This window comes from Perca fluviatilis, chromosome 24, assembly GCF_010015445.1.
Source record: "Perca fluviatilis chromosome 24, GENO_Pfluv_1.0, whole genome shotgun sequence".
Lineage (NCBI taxonomy): Eukaryota > Metazoa > Chordata > Actinopteri > Perciformes > Percidae > Perca > Perca fluviatilis.
The window spans coordinates 13,052,363-13,075,554 of NC_053135.1; the positions used below are offsets into that span (position 1 = coordinate 13,052,363).

Below are 23,192 nucleotides of genomic sequence, written 5' to 3' on the forward strand. Positions count from 1 at the left end.
CTGAGTTTTTAACTTCTGTTTAGTCTCTGACATTTGGGTAGCAACAGTTAAGTTGACTATCGGTATGTGAGCCAGCAAGTCGACCAAATTGCGCGATAATTATTTTATATATAATGAGAAGAAGAATATATTTGTGGCGTCTTTAAGTCAGTAACGTTAACGTTAATTACCCTAAAGTCATAACGCTGTAATGGCTGGAAGTTGTGTTCGAGTTGACCCACCATTTGTCGAGTTCAGCGATGTGAAAGTCGGGGAGGTTTACAAGACTACAGTCACGGCAACAAATGTTGGAAAAGCTTTGAAGAAAATTTTGATTGAAAAGCCCGCGCTAAAGGTAAATTAAACTTAGGTGTACTAAAGAAAAAAAATGACATAACGTTAACATTAGCAAATTAAGAATTTGGTGTTAACGCTACACTAGCTAGCTAAATCGCTTGTTAACGCTAACGTTAGCTAATACCTCGTGCAAGAAATTTCCTAGCTAGCTAAAGTACCATTAATAACTTAGCTAGCTAGCTAACGTTTGCTAACTTTAATGACCCTAAATAACGTCATAGTCATTGTTGGCCAAGTCCAATATTCTTATCTATCTTCCATCCATTTTTTATTTTTATTTGTCAATGTTTTAACCCTTGTGTTGTCCAAGGGTTATGTACTTCCGTTTACTTAGTTGAAAATTGCTCTCTAAACCCTGTCACTTGTAAAGTAAGTAAAGTTTATTTCTAGAGAACATTTAAACACAGTTTAAGTGGACCAAAATGCTGTACAAAAAAGCACTAAGGTGCTGTATTAACCCTTGTTTTGTCGTTCGTGTGTTATATTTCACGTTAACTACGCTAAGTTTTCCCTACATTAACTCTCTGTCATATCTGTTTATACTATTTGATATATACCCTTTTCTCTCTCTTCTTCTTTTCTTTTTCTTTTCTCATTCAGTTGTTCAAGTTCACAGCATCTAGCTCAGCCAAGGTGGTGGCTCCTGGTCTGTCTGTAAGTGGCTTGCTGGAGTTTACTCCAGAGGAAGAAGAGGAGGTCAGAGACTGCCTTCTGATTCACATAGATGATGTAGAGACCATCAAAATCCCACTGCTGGGGTACGCAGGCTAGCCATATGATATTAACATATGAGTTGTATGAGATGTTTTATTCACTTTGATCTTATGACATTCAGTCTTTTTTTCTTGTCTGTGTTGTTGTGTTTGCATGTTTTTGTACTGATATGGACCAGTGTATCTGAAATGAATTGAATTGATTTAGAACTAAACACACTGCCTGTGGCATTTGTTGATGTACATACATACATCATAGACAGACTGTATATAAAGATATATAACATCTCCACAAATGTTTTGGCAATTCAACTCTCTGTCTTTCTTTCTATGCTCCTTTAGGTTTCCCAGGGCTTGTTCCTTCATAATGGACTCAGTACTAGACTTTGGGTGTATTGCTGCAAGCAGTCAGGTGATCAGCAAACATCAGCATATAACCAATCAGGGATCAGCACCAGGTAAATCAAGCATGACTTTTTTGGCCTGAAAGGAAGTTGATCACGTGGATATTCATATTCCAAAAACACAGACTCCATGTCACTCGGATCGTTGGTCTGATTGGTTGAAGGACTATCCAATTACGCCCAGAGGCATTTGAGCGGCATCCGTTGGTGACGCCCCTTTAGAAATGGGCTGTGAATTAAGTTTGCCCAGACCCACTCTCAGTTACAACTGAGAAGGGTCTGGTGTCAACCAGGCTAGGGAATTGTTGGGTCTTTGTAGACCTAGACCTACTGTATCTGTAAAGTGTCTCGAGATAACTCTTGTTATGATTTGATACTATAAATAAAATTGAATTGAATTGTCTCATTGTCTCTCCTCTGTTTTAAACCTTTACTAGGATATCATGCAGCAGTTGGGACTATACTAAATTCACTCCATGAGAATACTCGTATGAATTTCTGTGTGTGTGCATTGAAGGTGTGTTCCAGGTGGAGTACAATGGAGACCCCTCAGTCAGACTCTCACCCTGCAGTGGAGTCATAGCAGCTGGCGCCACCCAGTGGCTAAAAGTGGAACTGTGCACAGACAGACCCAGACAGATTGATGAGAAGGCTCTGTAAGAAAGACTTTACAACAGCAGATAACTGTGAACACAGATAACATTTATTGAAGGGTTTGGGCACTAAATGCTCAGTGTCATATTTTAAGGTTATATATTTTTATACCACTACTGAGTTGTGCACACTCTACCTGAACCTCACCCTCTTTTTGTCCCAGGCTGAAACTTCAGAATCACTCTCCTGTAGTTCTCAGTATAAGGGCTGAGGTAGTGAACCAGTGCCTTGAGGTTTTTGACTTGCAGGTAATTCAGTGGTCCAAGTGGAATTCATATAGTACTTAATGGTGATACTCAATTAATTCTTGAAATTCACATTCATCTTTATTGCTTTCCTACTCAAACTGGTGTTCATGTGAAGATGCTTGTGCCTATTTCTGTAGCTGAACAAAACATAACTGTGCTGTTTCACAGGGGGCTCCACTGTCCTGTCTGTGGTTTGGACCTGTATACCTAGGGACGTCCCGTGTGGAGAATGTGGTTCTGAGGAACAATTCGCCCCAGGCATGTAACTGGGTCTGCCTGCTCCAGGATACTGCTGCTGGGACTGAGGTGGTGAGTGATGCCCTCAGGCAAATTAGTTATAGCTGCCAATCTGCACATCTGCTATGCAGATAAGCATGGTTGTGTTTAAAGTGATGGTTCGGAGTAATTTCACCCTAGGGTCCTTTGCACCATGACCTCGAGCCAAACACCCCCCCAGGAGCTTTTTTCACCTGGGTCTAACATTGGGAGAGTTAGCGTAGAGTAGCATTATCAGCTGAATAGCTTAGCGCAGGGGCTAATGGACCCACGTTTGTATCTCGTAAATGACCCCACTAATAATGCCCGAAATGATACCAAACGTCTACACTAGTACATATAGGTTATGCACTCATAAAACGATGGATTGGAAAGTTTGTAAGTACACCAGAAGTTTATGTAAATAACACTTGCCTGCTGGCTTCTGCTCTCTGCTTTTGTTGTTACTGCTGTTAGACGAGTGCTTAGGGCCGTCTACAAATTACAACACCGAAAAGAGATGCAACAAAAATATTTTTTTATTTAACTTTTTTTTTAAGTAAGTGCTGTAGTATAACTAGCAGGAGACAAGTAATAATTGAGGTAAGTTTGGAGACATTACCTTATTTAATCATTAAATTAATAAATATTTTTGTTGTATCTCTTTGCGATTATTAATTTGTAGAACGCCTAAACTCGTCTAACTGCAGGTAGCAGCACCAGCAGCAACAGAGAGCAGAAGAGAGCAGCACGTGCAAATTCTTCAATCCATCGTTTTTATGAGGCATAACCTATTTGTACTAGTGTAGAAGTTTGGTCTCATTGCATTTTCGAATGGGGTCATTTCGAGACAAACGTGGTCCACTTAGCCCCTGCGCTAAGCTATTCAGCTGATAACGCTACTCTAGGCTAACTCTCCCAATGTTAGACCCAGGTGAAAAAAGCTTCTGGGGGTGTGTTTGGCTCGAGGTCATGGTGCAATGGACCCTAGGGTGAAATTACTCCCAACCATCACTTTAAGCAAGGAAATGTTTAGGTACAGATAGGTTGATTGTAAGCAAAAACATAGCTGTTAAAGTTAATACGTTTGGGAAGTGGACAAGTAGAGAGGTTAGTGGTTGAATAGGAGGGGTAAACAGGAAAGAAAGCTAGGTTGGCAGTTTGGTTGGAACATGGGTTGGAGGCCAGTTGCACTGAACTGAAAATGAAACAAGGCCTTTACTGTGATGGCTGTCTAGGGAACAGACCTCCAGAAGAGCACAGACGCCGCCCTGCTGGAAAGAATGGAGAGGGACAGGCCAGCCACCCAAGACGTCTCTCGGGTGTTGGTGTCTGTCCCCAAACAGGGTCGACTGGGACCATATGGCAAAACCACTGTGGCAGTGTGCTTTAGCCCCGTCTGCAAGAGGTAAATTGTCTCTCAATGTGCGTGAAAAAGACAAACAAACAAAAAACTTCTCTGAATTTAATGCCAAAGAGTATAACATACCCAATGTGTAAAAAATACACTAAGGTTTTATAAAATAATTGTATGGTAAAATGTCCTGTGTAAACTATAATGTCAAATGATGGGGGAGGAGGGCCAGAGAGGGGGTGAAGTAAATGTATTACCACCGTCAGGGAGGGGGAAAGAAAAAGTATTACTCCCCGTCGGGGAATTGAACCCCGGTCTCCCGCGTGACAGGCGGGGATACTCACCACTATACTAACGAGGAGGATGTAGGGATGTATTGGGACTGGACTTTAACTTTACCACTATGAAAAAAACAAAAAACAAAACACTCTCTTTCAGTACAAGTGAAGAGAAGAAGCGCAATTACTCAGCCAGCCGGCAAGACTTCTGTCTTTTCTTGCTGTTTGAGTCATTGGGAAGCAGATATGGCTTCACTCACCATAATGGTACTCACAACACACACACACTCGTGTTGCATTGTATACTACAATCCACTCTAACACAAGTGCTCATAGGACTGTTTTTAAGCTAGCAATTCAGTTCATATAACTTAATGAGCACATTATTCATTGATTAATAAACCAATAATTAAAGATAGATCACACTGATATTTTGATTTAATTCTTTTTCTTTGTGTCTTTAGGTAACAGCAGTGTGGAGCTAGCAGTAACAGGCTCTGGACTGCCGGTGTCTCTGGTGCCTAGTCCGTCTCAAAGATTTGATTTCCTCACCTGTGTGACAGGCCAACGTGTGGACCTGCTGTGTGTGCTGCAGAACCTTTGCCCTCAACTTCCTGTCAACTTCCGCTTCCGCAAGTTGGCGCATTTCGCCACCAAGCCCTCCACTGGCACAATTGCTCCTGGGCAATGCCAGGTAAGAATGGTGATTGAGTCAGTTAATTATTTTTAATTCCAAGCAAAGCAGCTAATGTGGGAACTTTTTTCTCTCTGTTGCATTCCTCAGGATATAGTTTTGTCTTTCACTGCACGGCAGCAAGGGAGCTTCCAGGTGTGTCAGAAGCTAGATGTCTTAGGTCATGCTGTGAGGGGTGGCAACACAGCTGAAGATGTTATTGGACTTGAGCTTTACAGCTTCCACACCATCACTCTACACCTGTCTGCTGTCTGCTGCAGTGCGACCACACACCCCATGCCTAAACTAAATCCTGGTGAATATTGAAGGATAAATCCCATGAAAAGACCAAAACCAACAATGTATCTGTCTCTCAATACTTTGACTTCCATACCCTGTCTAAGCTGGTTTCTGCTGTAGACAAAGCTTTATAAACAGTTCACAAAAAATGCTCAGAAATTTCCTAAAACAGCTGACCACTGTAGTATTTATTTGTTGGTACTATTTTCAGCGGCTATTTAATCCACATTTGGTGCTCTAGTGAGTATTTATGGCAGCACGACAGTGTGTGTGGGCCTGAATCAAAATAAACTACAGTGTGTGTGTGTGTTCATTGTAATGAAGGAACATGCCGCCCAATGCAACAGTGTGGCTCACTGATGTTTTTTAAATAGTTTTGGTCAATGGAGCTCTATGGCACAGAGGATGAAGATATATCAGGCTTTGATACACACACAATACTTGTAAGTAAGATACATTTTTGGGGGTTTTGGTCTTCTCACGTTTTGTTGACACTAAGAAAATTATGTTTATAAAAAAAATCATCAGACTAGTGTGCATCTCTCCCTTATAGGACGATCAAATAAGTATCTAGATACATAGGCTACATACGGTTCAGGGCCGATACATTTCAATATGAAACGATTCAGTGCGATTTGATTTGATGTTGAAACGATTCGGTGTGATACAATGAGATACAATTCAATCTTATAGATACAGTTAATATTTGTTTAACTTACACACATTCATTTCCCATTATAAATTAAAATAAGCATTGCCTACCTTCAAATAAATGTATATTTTATAAAAGGGACCAGGGAATAGCAAAGCTAGGACATGCTTATAGTATACACTGTAACTTCAACTTAATTAGCTAGCCACTTATAACCAAATAACATACACTACAGCTCCATGTTAAATGAAAGTAGTACAATTAATCCAAGATGTATTCCTCTCAGCCACTTTCACCGCGAACTCCAATTAGGTGAATTGACCACAAAGCTTCAGTCAACTGATTCGTAACGTTAGAACCAGGCCATCGGCCAAATGTTGGTCCATTTAGACTGATGCAGAGGTCCGTGTATCGATATAGCCATATCTGTGATAATACAACTGGATGCCGATTCGTATCGGTGAATCTTAACACCCCTAAGGATTTTATAACACGTACCTGTCCTGCTCTAATTGGCCGCTTTACAGGCATCACTCCCGCAGTGACCAATCCAACCGGATCACTGCCTCACGTTCGGTCCAGTGAACTGGCTCGCTGTCGTGGGATGGTGCATGCTGCCGTCCTCAGCGCGGACAAAACGCAACTCCACGAACATCGTAGGGAGAAGAGTCAGAACACAGAGGTGGAGGAGTTCCTGGCTTTTCCTAATGACCGAGCCACCAGTATCAGGCCTCCCTCTGCACAAAGACAGTACAGGTAGAGGTTAAAGAAACACACTCTTTCACAGTGCCAGTGCAGATTGACAGCCAATTTGTAAACTTAGTATGTATTTATTGTTAAAAAGACTGACAAACCAAATAGTATTAAGCTTGTTTAAACAGAATAATAAGTTTAAATGTTGTCTCTGTGGTTTTGTAATTCTATATTTTAAATGTGCTAATTGCTACAACAACAAATTGTAACTTTGTTACTGAAGGATTCCTGTCTTTATCGTGTTCAGGACCATCTTCACTGGTGTACAACGCTATCGCTATGTGGACACAAACTATGCTTTCACTGAGGAAGAGGAGGAGCAGAGACATTGTCATCGACAGATTTACACAGACTTCATCGAACAGCTCAGACAAACACGCCTGCAGAAGATCAAGGAGAGGTAGGCTTTCTCAGCAATTTTCTGATTGCTGACCTAAAGGCCCATCTCAAGCTTTTTTGTCATACAGTTGAACAGTAAACACTGTAGTTGGACCTTTTGTTTTTGGTTGTTAGGCAGCAGGAGAAAGTGGAGGACGATGTGGAAATTGGGATTGTTCCGTCTCAAGGGCTTGTTCCACCTACACTGCGCATCAGTGACCTGGAGAGCAGTGAGATCATAGAGACCCAGCCAAAATACCGCTATGCTTCATCAGCAGCCAAACGTAGCTGCCCCCAAGACATGACATTCATCAACCAGCAGGTTAACAATCAGGTCAGATCAAAAGTGGTCAAAAGAATGGTAACAGATCAGTTAACTGTTACACAGAGTGGAATTTCAATGCCAAATTCAGGGGAAAGCTTCCTTTTTTTTTCAGCTGTCGATATCTTGCATTCTCTCTAGGTAATGAGTGCAGTTCCCTCTACCAGCCAGGAGGTGGCAGACTGCACCAGGACTCTGACAGCTCAGGAGCTCTACCAAGTTGTCATAGGTTAGAAAGTAAATTCAGAAGTGCTACAGTCACTTTTTCTAATAATAGCGTGTGTACAATCTGTATAATAAGTATTAGTGTGTTGTTCTTGTGTTAATACCTAAGTGAAGATGAATGTTTTTGAATATTGTAAAATGGTAAAACTAAATCTCACTATTTCCTCATTAGGACCATTGTCAGTGGACTTTGGCGAGGTGTGTGTGCAGTCAGTGTGTGTTCAGAAGCTGGAGCTGATCAATCATCTGTCAGTGTTCGTCTGGGTGCAGCTGGAGGTGGACTGCCCTGAGCTGCAGGGCTCCTCACCCCTCTCCCACATCCTGCCACCCCACTCCCTCAACACCGTAACACTGACTTTCCAAAGCAACAAGCTGGGTCACTTCTACAGGTTGGTGTGGGAAGCAGCTCGACACACCTTTTATTACATTTAAATCAATTATTCCAGTTCAAGTGCAATACAAACATACTTCTTTCCTCCAGACCTGTATCCTACTCTGTAAACCAGCAACACCCTGGTCAGATAGTGTTCCAGGCCCAGGTCGTCCCCTTGGCTCTGGAGCTGTCCACCACCCTGCTGGTGCTTCGACCCACCCACACTCTGCTTGCCCAATCAGGATACAGGAGCTCAGTTACCCTTCGAAACCAGCGTAACCACGCTGCAGAATTCACATGGAGACCAGTCGTCACGGAGAGCGGCATCCTGTTCTCCATTCGACCAGCTACAGGTGCTAAAAGTGCAGCTCAATTTTAGTTTCCCAGGGTGTGAGTACTTTCGTTAGCATTTTCAAAGCCTTCAAACATCAGGAATGTCACTTCACAACTTCTCCCTCCCTGTTGTGTGTTTGTCTTTAAGGAGCTTTATTTTTAATAAGCATTTTTATTTAATAGATATGCCCATTTGAATTAGGGCTAATACAACAAATCTACCCCCTCCCCAGGTACAGTAGAGCCATACAGGGAATTGGACTGTGAGGTAGTGTGGCATCCCTCCTTCTCCTCCCCTCCAGAAGGAGACTTTGACCTCTGGGTCCACGAGGGCAACACACAACGCCTGCACTGTGTTGCTAAGGTCTGGCCTTCGAATAAAGAAAATTACTTTGTATAATCTACTCACATTTACTACTTTTGCTTTGACCAGTTGGGGATGGGTTGGGTGTATGTGGGATTTGTTCATCAGAGGGTTGATCGATGATCTCCATTTTTATCACATTACATCTTTGCCATCCAGCAGCCAAAGCTGCGGTATTACAGTGTTTCTGCTAGAAAAAAATTGGTGCCGGTCATGTGACCTGTAAGGTTTCATTTTACCGGGCAAATGGGAAAAGTTCCGGTCAAACATTTTCTGTGTTTATTGCGCTTAAAAACAATTGATAGGTAGGCTATATAAAGGACAATATCATATATATATATATATATATATAAATGTAGGCTACTTGCTGCAGGCAGAGAGGCAAAATCTTTTAATTAAATCAATGCACATAACTTGACGATCTGAATTAAAATAGGTCTATTTTCCATTTGCTAGGCAGAGGAAATAAAACAATACAAACTGCAGTACAAACAAACAAATCAGCTATGATTAAGGTTAATAGTAAAAGATTTTCAACAATCCAAAACTGTGATAAATGAAAGGAAATTAATGATAAAATAGAAAGAGCCTTTGTTGGCTTATTCTTTGTCATATGAGGCCAAATCCATCAAAGAGGCATATATCGATTTCTCCTCTGACAGCAGCCTTAATGTACCAGAACACAATTCAGCAACAAGAAGTGTTTTAAAGATAGATTTAAAGATGTGTTTTAAGTAAGGCTTGGGACTTTCATGCTTTTTTTCAATAGGAAAACACTCAATAGAAAAATACTCTCCCGTACTCGTACTACTCGCTGTTCTGTTATCATCAGCATTACTATTGCTCTCTTCACTGATTCGTACACATGCTCCAAATACATGTGCTCTGGGGGCTGTCAAAAGTAATTTTGTAAAATGTGTGAAATCAGTGACTAGAGTATAATTAGACAAGGCAGGTTAAGGGAGCGTGGGTAAACTACAAATGTAGAATACAACACTATTTATTGATTATCACAGAAAAATGATATACAATATTAAAAGCACTTTTCCTTTTCCCTCTCAGTTTGGGTCCACCAGTGTCCTGCTGGCAGACAAACAGGTCACATTTGGATCAGTGCCTCTCAAGATGCCTTCTATGAGAACTGCAGTCTTACACAACATTGGAAAGAACCATGCCTACTACCAGGTAAACACATACACACACACACACACACACACACACACACACGGATACTTAGAAAAATAGCTAGTCTCTCTCTGTCTGTGTTTGTTTGTGGCAGGTGCTAGATGTGTGCCCTCTGCCAGGTTTGGTGGTGAGTCCATCCGAGGGCGTGGTGCCAAGTGGGGGGCAGGTGACGCTCAAGATCGACTTTAACCCCGACTCTGTCATCAAGTTTGACACCAGAGTAGAGGTGAAAGAGAGAGATAAAAAAACAGAAGCGAGAGTACTCTCTTTGTCTGTGTGTGTGTGTGTGTGTGTGTGTGTGTGTGTGTGTGTGTGTGTGTGTGTAATAAAAACAAATGTATGTACACTAAGCATGTGTGTATATTACAGATAGCTCTGAGGAACATGAAGTCCATTGAGCTCAGAGTGAGTGGATCAGTGGAGCCTCCAAGTGTAGACATCAGTGTGGTGAGTTTGTGTGTGTGTGTGTGTGTGTGTGTGTGTGTGTGTGTGTGTGTGTGTGTGTTTTGAGCAAAAGACATTTTAAAGTCTAAAACATTCGGCTTTTACGAGTCTCGCATTGCCAGACCTATCTCCACAGTGCTGCGGAGGAAGGTCTGGCAACAGGAGCATATGCTCCTGGATAGAGGAAATAACTGTCAGGGGTTGTTTGCATTTCTTGAAAACCAATCACAATGGTCTTGGGCAGCACTAAGCTCCGGACGCAGCCACCATTGCTCTACAAAATAGGAAGGAACTGGTTTTGGTGGAACATTTGCACCCTGGAAAAGAAAACGCCCCATACAATATTAAATTAAGTTAACTGTTCACACATTACAGTAATGTGAGCTATATAAATTAGCTGGATACATGGTTGATGGTAATTTGCTGTTACCAGTGTATCGCTGAGTGTATTTTGTTTATAGCAATCGATCCCAAAACGTCTTAGTTAGACAGTAAATGCCGTAAACATATTCTTTCTAAAACTTGCCGTTTTCAGGGTGTAACGATAACTTGGTAGCTCAGAGTTTGCGGTTGCTGCTCCTCGATGCAACCGGAGTTTATGTAAACACAAAGAAAGCGGATGGTGAGGGACATCCATCGATCCAGACTGAGCTTTTACTAATTAAGATGAATCTGTGTCAACAGGATGTTGTTCAACTAAAGTTATTTATTTTAGATTCAGGGTTTCCATGTGCAAAAATACAGGAATAGGAAATATTAGATTTAAAGCCCCTTTCACATAACTAAAGGACACTTTACATAAAGAAAACATTATTGGTGTATACCCATGGCTTTATTGGGAAACCCAGTTAGAATTACAGTATATTAATCCAAGCAAGACATGACAAATGTATGGATTAGGGTCTCTGCTTTGGAGTTAGGAAATTATGGAGTCTGGAGGTGCTCTTCAGGTGGAAGAAGGTAGATTTGATCTTGCACACATAGGGCTGGGCATCGTTCAAAATCTTTCGATCCCGTACCAATTTCAATACCTCAGTTTTGATTCTGGTTCCTAACGATACTTTTTTCGATACCATATGTTTTAAAATCCATCCATCCATCCATCTTCGTCCGCTTATCCGGTGTCGGGTCGCGGGGGGAGCAGCTCCAGCAGGGGACCCCAAACTTCCCTTTCCCGAGCAACATTAACCAGCTCCGACTGGGGGATCCCGAGGCGTTCCCAGGCCAGGTTGGAGATATAATCCCTCCACCTAGTCCTGGGTCTTCCCCGAGGCCTCCTCCCAGCTGGACGTGCCTGGAACCCCTCCCTAGGGAGGCGCCCAGGGGGCATCCTCACCAGATGCCCGAACCACCTCAACTGGCTCCTTTGACGCAAAGGAGCAGCGGCTCTACTCCGAGCTCCTCACGGATGACTGAGCTTCTCACCCTATCTCTAAGGGAGACGCCAGCCACCCTCCTGAGGAAACCCATTTCGGCCGCTTGCACCCTGGATCTCGTTCTTTCGGTCATGACCCAGCCTTCATGACCATAGGTGAGGGTAGGAACGAAAACCGGTAGATCGAGAGCTTTGCCTTCTGGCTCAGCTCTCTTTTCGGCTACAACGGTGCGATAGATGGAATGTAATACCGCACCGCTGCTACCGATTCTCCGACCAATCTCCCGCTCCATTGTCCCCTCACTCGCGAACAAAACCCCAAGGTACTTGAACTCCTTCACTTGGGGTAAGGACTCATTCCCTACCTGGAGAAGGCATTCCATCGGTTTCCTGCTGAGAACCATGGCCTCCGATTTAGAGGTGCTGATCCTCATCCCAACCGCTTCACACTCGGCTGCGAACCGATCCAGTGAGTGCTGAAGGTCGCAGGCCGATGATGCCATCAGGACCACATCATCTGCAAAAAGCAGCGATGAGATCCCCAGCCCACCGAACTGCAACCCCTCCCCACCCCGACTACGCCTCGATATCCTGTCCATAAATATTACAAACAGGATTGGTGACAAAGCGCAGCCCTGGCGGAGGCCAACCCTCACCTGAAACGAGTCCGACTTACTGCCGAGAACCCGGACACAGCTCTCACTTTGGTCGTACAGAGATTGGATGGCCCTGAGTAGAGACCCCCTCACCCCATACTCTACACATACATACATACATGGATGGATGGATGGATGGATGGATGTTTTAAAATCCATTTCAACATCAACAAAAATACATTAAACACAAAGCTTTCATTTTCCAACTTAATTGTGAATCAAAACAGTTATCAAAATGTAAAAATTCTGGTAACACTGCTCACTCACAGTAACATTAATAAAGTTGCTTTGCCTTACAAGCTCAGCCTGTCAGTCAGTCATCAGGGCAGAGAAACCAGCATTGTGCCTGCTTGTCTAAGAGGAAGTGTAACGTCAACAGCACCGCGACCGCTTTCGGCTCGCCATTAATATCATATTGCAGCAAACGCTGTCTGCGTGAAGTTTTGAAAAACTGTAACCACACTTGAAACCACTTTATTGGCATTGCTGTGACTCACTGTGACTTCAACAAAACTACAGAGCCAACGACGTAGTTTACTCCGTCAGCACCTCTCCGTGTGTGTGTGTGTGTGTGTGTGTGTGTGTGTGTGTCGGTCGGAGCTCTGCTCTGCTCTCTGTCAGTTTGCAGAGAGGACAGATAAGCGTGCGCTTATGCGTTCAGACGCTTTTGGAACCAAAATTTGTCACCGAAACTTTTTCCGGTGCCATAAAAGTAGCGACGTTCGGTGCCCGGCCCTATGCACACATAACTATGAGCTCTGTTTTGTGAATGCTGAAATGAAAGTTAAGTTTTGATGTCATCCATTTTTTTATGGCATAAAGGCAGTTCTTTTTTATTTACCAGATGTGTTCTGCAGCATTGTCCAGAAGGCATTAACTCAATGTGCTGATTTATCCCTCCCTTTTTTCAGTCCCATTTCCAGTTTTATGGGGTCCATGCTGGTTCTCAGCGTGCGATACCGTTCACTCTGGCAAACCACTCGTCAGCTGCAGCCAGGGTTACCTTTGACCTGGCAGAACACACAGACTTCTCTGTAAACCTCCCTCAGCCCTCAGCAAGTACGTATTTACACACACAATGCAGCATATCACACAGTTACAGTATACTGTATAGGTTCTCAAACTTTTAACTCAATGGTCCCAATCTGATTTTTATTCAAGATCAGAAGTCCGAAACGATTAGCAATAACAAAATAACATTTAATCAACTCACTTAAGCAACGTATACACACTCAACTTTTAGGGATGCACCGATCCGACTTTTTCAGTCCCGATACCGATGCCAGGGCTTTGTGTATCTGTCGATACCCGATACCGATCCGATACCATTGCTGAATTAATAATAAACTGTATACCTTCCACCTTATACCTTCCTTCACTATGTGCAAGAGACTAAAGGCCCCAGACCTTCCTAAGTAAACATTACTTTCCTAAATAAGACAAAATAACCTAGATGTAATGTATTGAATTCTTATTTATTTATTATTTAAAAAACAATTGTGCATTCAAATCGAAAATAATGTATTATATTATATATTGGGCAATAATGTAATCAAACTTTTAATAAATTTAATAAATATCAATAATGGGGCTTTATATGGTTTATAATGGCTTATTCTACTGTCAAGAGTACATAGAATATCACAAAAACATGTTGATGTCATCATGTTTACTAAAAGCTTTTATTACTAAAGGGTTTGGCTCCACGACATTATACAATAACTTTATATGAAGGAGAATCCATGAAACAGTTACAGAAGATAAACTATTTTTATTGTGCAAACTGCAAAGTAGTTAAATAAACTCAAATCGAATGAATAGCCTACACATACAAACAACTTTAACATTGTTTCTCTTTCAAAACTAAATAGTTGTAAGCTAGTTGTATAAACACTACCTTGGCCACAGGTAAGTTAGGTTGTTGTAGTGTGGTTGTAGTGGGCGACTGAATGGAGCACCGCTGTCAGCCTCCTTAGCTGTTTGAATAATGTTAGTAGGTTGGCGGATGTATTTCAGAGAGGCAAGACATCTTAAATCCAGTGTTTTAATCATTGCTCTGAACCCGTCTTTCTCAACGGTCTGTAGCGGGACCGGAGGTTGATTGCGTTCATAATGTTGCTCCGCTGCATGCTTGAAGTGACATGTCTTTAACGTTAGCACAGTAACGTTAGCACAGTAATGTTAGAGCGACAGGCAACAACAGTGACTAAATTATGTCAGATATTTTAGAAACAAAAAACTTCGGAACAACAGACGGCTCCTCTCTTGAGCACACATTGTTCTGGTGTATCTCCGGTCTTTCTTAATCCTCTAGCTAACTTTCTTCTCGGTTCTTGAATGTGCAGTACCGACTGTAGCCTCTCCCAGCTTAACAGACTGTTATGCTGCCTGGCAAGCTAGCTAGGCTAGCAGCTATAATGTTACCCAGCATGCCGTTGGGCGGTGTAGATACATTTGTAAATGTAAAATTTTTAGTGTTAGAAACTGTTTAAGTCACACATTGTTATATGCTATGATGTTTTATCCTTTTAAAGAGAGTTAGTTGTGGGTTATTAATTGTTGTGTTATAAAGTTACTACCATGAGTGAGAAGGGTACGCAGTTAACACGGGTCCCGGTGCTGCGACGCAGGAAAAAATAAACTGGAACTGGCCCGTGGATCTGTTAATTTTTCCGATCCCCGATCCAGCTATTTTTTCAATATCGGGTCCGATATCCGACCCTAATATCGGATCGATGCACCCCTATCAACTTTTAAGCAACAAACATTCAAGTTGAGTACTCAGTTTTTTTTTCTTTTCTTTTTAAAGACCTTTAATAAATGTTTATGCAATACAAGTTTATAAATACAGTACATGTTTTATTATATATATATAAAAATAAACGTGCAAACCAGTGCATAATGTGCAAAATGTAATCAAGTGCATCAAGTGCATGAAGTCCAAGATCTTTTATTAAGTGCTGTAAGTTCAGTTTGCTCCATGGAAGGAGCTGGTCTTTGTCCATTGTTCTCCTCTTTGAGACACACAGTGTCACTGTCTATTACAGTCTGTTGTAAAACCATTGAACATCTGGTCTTCCACAGTTTAAAACAAACATGCAGATGATCAGCTGCATCAGTTATTTATGTTTTCCAGACATTACATCTCTCAGGATACAGTACATCACAGATTTATAACACATCGAAAACTTAACCAACACACTTACCCAGACTTCTTTAGCTCTGTAGCAGTCCATTAGAAGATGCTGCTGTGTCTCAGTTTTCCTGGTCAACTTTTGTACCGGTACCCAATGGTACCTTTTTTGGTAGCCTACTCTATCTCTATGTAATAACAAAAAAATTATTTCAATTGTAAAATAAGTCCAAACCTATTTGTCCTATTTACATTTTGGGGGTGTTATTGTATTTATAACCCAAGGTGTAGGCTGGGTCCAGATTGACTTGCCGATTGACCTGCCATTTGGTCTGGATGTGGACCTTGGTCCAGACTTTAAAAAGCCCTGGTGTATAGGTGGATAATATGTCCTAAGAAAAAAAAGAAGGACGTAGTGTTATTGTATAACTGTCTGTGTGGGCTGTGACTAGAATAAAATATGGGAATATGTGAAATGAAATGTGATTTAAATACACAGCACATTGCCTTGTGTTTGTCTTGAGTTTTAGTATGTGTGTGCTTTTGCTTTTGTGATTGTTCCTGTGCATTTTGAAGGAGCAGAGAATGAGCCAGGTGTGAGTGTTGTGGAGGTCCAGGCTAACCAGACAGTGGACTGTTCCCTTGTCTTCTCTCCCACCCAGGTGAGATTTTGACCAAATGTCTCCCAGTGGATAGAGTATCATGAAGATTGAGTAAACCATGCTCAAATGCACATTTAGCATCCGTGAATTAACTGTTCTTTAAACCCCTCCTCGCAACAGTGACTGTTGTTGACAGTCATAGTTTAGCGGCCGTTACTAGACACAGCAGGTCGGACAAAAAATACCTAGTCCTGGCTGGCAATAAATCTCTTTCTGATTCTGATTTCTGATTCTGACAAGCTTTGGATGTCTCCACTCACTTAAATAGTGTATACAGGGTTCTAGTAAGAGAGATACTCAATATACTGTACATATGAGAGTTTATAGGGTGGTGTCTTTTTTAGTAGTAGGGCTGTCCCAAACGATTATTTTTCAAACGATTAATCTAGCGATTTTTTTTCTGATTAGTCGACTAATCTAACGATACATTTTTCGATTAATCTACCGATTAAGTTTTCAATTAGTGATTATTTTCCCATTGCTCAATTATTAACAATTTACACAAAACTAATTTCAATAAGGTTCAAATCTCTATTTATTAAAATTTTTAACACTGTACTGTTCAAGTAAAATGAATTTGTAGTGCAACCTGAAGCCAGATGTAGGCTATCAATCCAACAACAAAATCAAGTCACTTTCAGGAGGAATACAAAAATAAAAACTTAAAGTTAACTGAGTAAGTGCAAAAAGAGTAGCCTGTATTTGCTTTATTTAACAGTAGTAGGTAAAATAATGAATACGCTCGTTTAACATCATAGCTTTTCTCCCTTTAATCTTGCAGTAAAAAAAAGTGCAATTTTAGCAACATATGAAATCAGATGTATCAAATAAATCCAACAATAAAACAAATTCACATTTCAAGTCACTTTCAGGAAGAATACACAAATAAAAAATTAACTAAAAAAAAAAAAGGTTAAAAAAGTGCAATTTTTCTCTCTCCTTTCTAAGGGAATTATGAGCCCAACCGTGATTTAAACCCTACTATTTTTTAATACGTGGGCCGTTATAACTGCCGTTATAAAGGACTCGTGAGATATCTGAAACAATCTGACCTTGTTACGCAATTATGGAAGACAGTTTACCTCACACTCAGGTCAGTGCAGGACATTCTGTATACGCGTGAGCTACGGGAGAAACTGGAGAGGCATAGGTGAGCAGAACTTACGGTGTTTTGCTGCTGTTATCCTGACTCAGGGATCATTTTACAAAGTCTACAGACTACCACGTTGTTGTTGTTGTTGGCATTAAGAGTCAAATACTCCCACACTTTAGAAGACCGTGTGCGAGCCTTTTTCTCAACGAGTTGTTGAACTTGCGAGGAATCCTTACTTTCGCTGTTGCTGGAGGCAGCCATGTTATTTTCAGATTTCTACCCGTGATGCGCATAGACAGTTAAAGACGCGTCGACGCAAATTATTTGTGTCGACGCATTTACGTAATCGATGACGTCGACTACGTCGACGAATCGTCCCAGCCCTATTTTTAAGCCTTAGACTTGTCAAAAAGAAAAATCCAAAAGGGCAAAAGTGTGAGGAATGGACGGAGTGTGTGTTTATCTGTAAATGTTAGCTACGATAGTTAGCATGTCCAGGTAACTAGCTTACTACCTTCAGCAGTAACTGAGAGTTAAAAAACGGCTAGCACTTCCACTGTGCAATATATCCCTACTGTGTTAAAGCCAGGAAGTCCAGGTTTCTATCAGTTTAGGCTAGCTAACCCTAAGAGGTTTTTGTCCAGGCCAAACTTGTTATCTGAGATAGTGTTGGCAGAGACGGCACAATGCCTCTTCCATTAATATTCAGCCATAATAAGCCTTGTGAAATATGTGTTCCTTAGTCTGTGTTGTTTACTGCTGCTTTTGAAGCAGCTGGTGAACATACAATTTTGTTTATGTGCCGCAAAGAGTCGTTGATTCAAATTGTCATAATTAAATGTGCAGAATTGAAATGGAGTGGAACTCATGCCCAACTGGCACTAAAGCTTGACAGGTATAGCAACTGGAACTAATGGGGGCAGGGTTTAGCAAACGGTCCATTTCAGATCTTGCTCCCTCTCATCTTAAAGCTTTAAAATGTTTGTTTGTAAAAGTGATCCATTAAAATATTAAGGAAGTAGAGATGGACAGTCAAGGAAATGTCTCCCTGCAGGCAGCCAGTTATGACTTTGACCTGCCATTGATGGTCAATGGAGTGAGATGGCCCACTGCTTCTCCGTCTCCTTTTCTCACTCCGCCCTCCTCCTCCATCTCCTCCTCGCTGTCAGCTGTCAGCAGGAAGCATGTCGTCAAGCTTCTTCCCCAGTCTGTCACCATGGTGACACAACGGTCCCATCGCATACAGGCAGCAGGTGGGGTCATCAATGTGGAGTTAGAGTTGTGTGTGTGTGTTTGTGTATTGGTGAGTGATATATTGGTGAGTCTATATTTTAAAAATAATTTATTCTATACCTTCTACTGGAGTGAAACTTAAATCACAGCTGAAATACTTATACATTGTATGTGTATTGAACAAATGTCATATGTGGCACTATGCTAAATGTAATGTTTTTCTTTCCTTTGCTGTTGTTAAAATGTTTTTAGTGCTGTGCGCCCCACTGGAAATGTCCCCCACTAGCCTAGAGTTCCATGTTGAGCCCCTGGCACCACAGTCTGATGCTTACACTAAGGTATCAACAAGGGACTATCTGTATATATGTATAACTTATAATTTTCTTGCTTCCATTCCCACATTTTCCCTCTTTTTTCCCCTTATTTTCAAGCTTACCCTCAACTTTCTTACTCCAACTCCTCATTTTTACTTGTACCTGTCATCTTGTAGTATGTACCATCCTACTGAAAATCTGATACCACATTCTGACAAATAAAATGATTGCTTTTTATCTTCTGTGCTTCTGCTGTTTTTTATCTTCCCCATTCTCTCTTTCCCTCCTCTCTCCCTCCACAGAAAGTGGATCTGAAGGCAGTGTGTGAAGAGAGTGTGTTTTGGCATAGGAGTGTCAAGAAACATGTAAACTGGTGGTTTGACTGCAGAGCAATAGCGGTACCAACAGAGCACAGAAAAGAGGGGGAGCTATGTATGGTGTCTCCATCCTCAGGCAGTCTGGGGCCTGGGCAGTCCATCTGCTTGACGGTCAGCTTCAGCCCTGAGGATATCACAACTGGTGAGAAATGATTTGAAACACAAACGCAGTATGATCTCTCACTGCTTTCCCCTCTCTCACGTACACGCAGTCATGTCAGTGTAAATTTATTTTACTCAGATCACACCATCACCAATTTATCACAATTGACCCCTTTCTCCTCCACACACACACACACACACACACACACACACACACACACACACACACACACACACACACACACACACACACACACACACACACACACACACACACACACACACACACACACATACCTGGAGGGAAACAACTAGATAATACACAACATGTGTCATAGCTTAATATAGTGTAAGATCTCTCAAAATATACTTTCACATGGGGCAAAACTAAGATAAAGTAGAACATAACTACATTTTAATTTAAATAACACTCCGTTAAAGAATGTTCTTGTTCAGCTTAGACCATTAAATCATGGGGCCTTAATAATCTTTAGTGATGGACCATAAACAAGGAATTATGTTTCACCCTGGGAAACCAGCCTCTTGCTGTCTCTCACAAAACAGGTTGGTGGTTCTTTTTTATTTTTGTCCATTAGTTTTAGAAAGAGTGCATTACTTTTTCCACCTAAACCCAGAGTATAGTTGTTAGCCCTCTCTGCCACTGTGTAGTGTTGTTGTTGTTTTTTGGAGGCACACATCATTCACAGGGGTTATGTGTAGGACTGGGTATTGTCAAGCACCTCACGATTTGATTTGATTTGATTTTGATACCATTTGATATAGATTCAATACGATTTGATTTTGATTCAGTACTTCACATGAAATCAAAATGTATACACATAGGTGACTGAAATACCCAGGCTGTTTCATAAGAGTAGCCTACCTTCTGATATTTGTCATATAATATTATGTGCATTATTGGCATGGTTTAGAACAAATTGAACTTCACCATTTCATTATTCTTTATTAAGCAAAGAATTAACCATTCACAGTACTGCATGCTGTGCTAATGCGTTGAAATAAAATGTAAAGTGCATACACACTGAAATACATATGTGTGCCTAAGCTGAACTTGCAGCACAATGTAAACAATGCACACCTCTCTAGGGCTGGACCAAATATTTGACTATTCAAATATTCATTTGTTGGATAGCTAGGCCTACTCAATTTTCAATTTTAGGATTAATATTGTAAGTTTTTTTTCTTCAGTACCGTAATAACAAAATCCCCCAAAAAATTATGCCTTTAATTAAACCAAAAGACACGTGTTGCAGGGCAGGGTTGCCATTTGAGCTCAGTGTGTTTGCGTTTTGCTGTCTTTCTCCCTCTCCTTTGATCCTCGCGTTTCACTGAGCACAGGGCTTTACACACACACCTGGCTAGTGCATTGCAGAGAAAGGTGCAGTGACGGCAGTCCGCTAACTGAAAAACGTGCATGCAGGCTGAATTTTACCATGGTGATCTGTCGCAGCTCTGCAGCACTATCCCGTCCATCTCAGCCGAGAACGGCGAAATGTTGAGTTATAACCGACCAGTCTGATGGGTGTAGAGATCTGTGGGGTTATACTGCAGCAGCTTGGTTTTAGTCAGGCGAAGGTAAACATATTACAGCCATCCGAAATGCCACTGCGCTTTGGTGAGGAGCGGCACTGGCTGGCTGGGTCCAGATCAGCCGCCACCGTTGTTTGGTCAAGTGGAGCCTCCATACAATGCAAAATGATGGCAAGGTAACTCTATGAAGGTAAATATGGTGCAAAATGTGAGAGCTTGTAGAATATGATGTGAGAACTTGCAGAACAAAAAATCTGAACGTGTATGTTAAAATTTGCACTTGAAAAATAAAAATTTGCACTTGTAAAAAATTTGCACTTGTAAAACTAAAATTTGCACTTGTAAGAAATATTCACACACGTGATCTGAAAAAATTTGCACTTGTAAAACTAAAATTTGCACTTGTAAAAAATATTCACACACGTGATCTGAATTTGAAGTCACAAAAAGAAAAAAAACACGAGAGCTTGTAAAAAATTATCTGAACTTGTAAATTGAAATTTGCACAATATTCACACCCTGTATTCTGTATGTGAAGTAGCATAAAAAATATTCACAAATGTGTAGATTGATATTTGCATGAACACAATGACAGCTGCAAACTTGTAATGCAACATTTACTCGTGTACTTTTTTTTTTACTCAGGTTCATTTTCCATCACAACCACAACTCAGTTATTACACCCTCTCGAATCTGTCACTGCAACTTCAAATATGTTGCTCTCTCACATCACAAAGTGGCGAATCTGCGCCTCGACTTTTGCAACAGTTCTTGCGATACATTTGGTGCAAAACTAATTTGTACCTGTGGACTTAGGCTGTGGAGCTCTGAGCCAACAGAACGGGGAAAGCAGGGTTTCTATCGCCAGATGAGGGACAACTCTGTCTTAGCTATGTAGCATGGAAGCCTGGTGGAATAGCAAGCTAGTGTTAGCTAACTAACCAACCAGCTTGCTTCTAAATAAATACCTTTTAATTATCTTAACACTTTTTAACAGTCAAACTGAAACACTGGCGGTGAGCTCAAGGTCCTGCAGCCACAGACGGACCGTCACCAGTGGGGATCGGCCAGCGTAGCAACATTGCTATTGCCAGAAAGCTTCGCTGCCGACCTGGACCTGCAGTCGGAGCTCCAGTGGGACACAGAGAGCCCCACACCCGGTAGCAGCGGCGAGTGTGATGCGAGAGAGCAACATATTTGAAGTTGCAGTGACAGATTCGAGAGGTTGTAATCACTGAGTTGTGGTTGTGATGGAAAATGAACCTGAGTAAAAAAAAAAAAGTACACAAGTAAATGTTTCATTACAAGTTTGCAGCTGTCATTGTGTTATTTTAAATATCAATCTACACATTTGTGAATATTTTTTCTGCGACTTCACATTCAGAATACATGTGTGTGAATATTTTCTACAAGTGCAAATTTTTGTTTTACAAATGCAAATTTTTGTTTTACAAGTGCAAATTTTAATTTTTCAAGTGCAAATTTTAACATACACGTTCAGATTTTTTGTTCTGCAAGTTCTCACATTGTATTCTACAAGATCTCACGTTTTGCACCATATTTACCTTCATATAACTCCTATAGGAGCGGAACATTTTGGAAAATTCTGATACCAACTATCAATTTCAGAATTTTCTAAATTGGTATTCAGTTGGGTAAATGTATATTGCAATGCATTGATTAATGTGTACATTTTCTTCTCCTAGGCTCTGGCAGAGTGACCAAACTGTCCCTACCTCTTTACCTTGGAGAAGAGGGAAGGGAGGGGTTGGGAGGAGAGGAGGTACATCAACCTTACAGAGAGCTGTCCATCACTATTATCCTACAGCTTCCCTGTATCACCATCCACCCCCCTCAACTCCTCCTTACACCAGTACCCCTGGAAAGCAATGCATCTGCCACATTCACCCTGCTGGCTAAGGGGTATCCTAGGTTGGTTTATATACACCATGCCAAAAACTGATCCAGTAACTGTTACATTTTATGACTGCCTCACATTTAATTATTTGAATCATAACACACAGACAGCTGCTTTGTAATCACAATTGTAGTCTCCAGCTTTTTGGTTAAGCTGAACAATAACATTGATGGACTTTTTTTGTATTTACATTTTTCTAACTTGTGCCAATTTACCTGCTGTGTTGAGCCATTGGAGCTAAATTAATGCAGAGGAAACACTGCCACACACATTAACTGACTATTATTCATTTCAGTGGGATTTTTATCAATCAGGCCAGGACTCATTAACTGGCAAGTCTGCATTAATGTTGGATTTTGCTTACATTGTAAGCCAACTAGCTAATCCACATTCCTCTGTGGTTTGCATTGTTTAGATTTCAGAGTGGAAAGCAAGCTGGTGGCACTATTACAGTTCTGGCAGCATTTTCTGACCTAAATCCCTGTGACTGAACTCAGCAACATAGTGCATCTCCTCAAGAAAACATATCTGGGG

The 23,192-nt window shown here is 41.2% G+C and overlaps 1 protein-coding gene and 1 non-coding gene across 2 annotated transcripts in view; one reads left to right on the plus strand and one right to left on the minus strand.

Moving 5' to 3' along the window:
• The window catches only part of LOC120554796 (cilia- and flagella-associated protein 47-like), a 92,856-nt gene continuing 69,664 nt past the window's right edge, over positions 1-23,192 (plus strand). Inside the window, exons 1-26 of the mRNA XM_039793819.1 lie at positions 1-334; positions 937-1,094; positions 1,392-1,507; positions 1,971-2,109; positions 2,271-2,355; positions 2,524-2,664; positions 3,849-4,018; positions 4,403-4,509; positions 4,707-4,936; positions 5,027-5,231; positions 6,395-6,623; positions 6,868-7,020; positions 7,134-7,332; positions 7,462-7,549; positions 7,718-7,934; positions 8,027-8,271; positions 8,485-8,615; positions 9,678-9,800; positions 9,895-10,026; positions 10,170-10,247; positions 13,187-13,334; positions 15,985-16,070; positions 18,218-18,416; positions 18,649-18,734; positions 19,013-19,229; positions 22,447-22,672. Of these exons, the coding sequence (XP_039649753.1) occupies positions 191-334; positions 937-1,094; positions 1,392-1,507; positions 1,971-2,109; positions 2,271-2,355; positions 2,524-2,664; positions 3,849-4,018; positions 4,403-4,509; positions 4,707-4,936; positions 5,027-5,231; positions 6,395-6,623; positions 6,868-7,020; positions 7,134-7,332; positions 7,462-7,549; positions 7,718-7,934; positions 8,027-8,271; positions 8,485-8,615; positions 9,678-9,800; positions 9,895-10,026; positions 10,170-10,247; positions 13,187-13,334; positions 15,985-16,070; positions 18,218-18,416; positions 18,649-18,734; positions 19,013-19,229; positions 22,447-22,672 (4,052 nt within the window). The 5' untranslated portion in view covers positions 1-190. The remainder of the gene's footprint in view (positions 335-936; positions 1,095-1,391; positions 1,508-1,970; positions 2,110-2,270; positions 2,356-2,523; positions 2,665-3,848; positions 4,019-4,402; positions 4,510-4,706; positions 4,937-5,026; positions 5,232-6,394; positions 6,624-6,867; positions 7,021-7,133; positions 7,333-7,461; positions 7,550-7,717; positions 7,935-8,026; positions 8,272-8,484; positions 8,616-9,677; positions 9,801-9,894; positions 10,027-10,169; positions 10,248-13,186; positions 13,335-15,984; positions 16,071-18,217; positions 18,417-18,648; positions 18,735-19,012; positions 19,230-22,446; positions 22,673-23,192) is intronic.
• Positions 4,254-4,325, minus strand: trnad-guc. The gene has a single exon. It is a non-coding gene; the product is annotated as a tRNA-Asp (tRNA).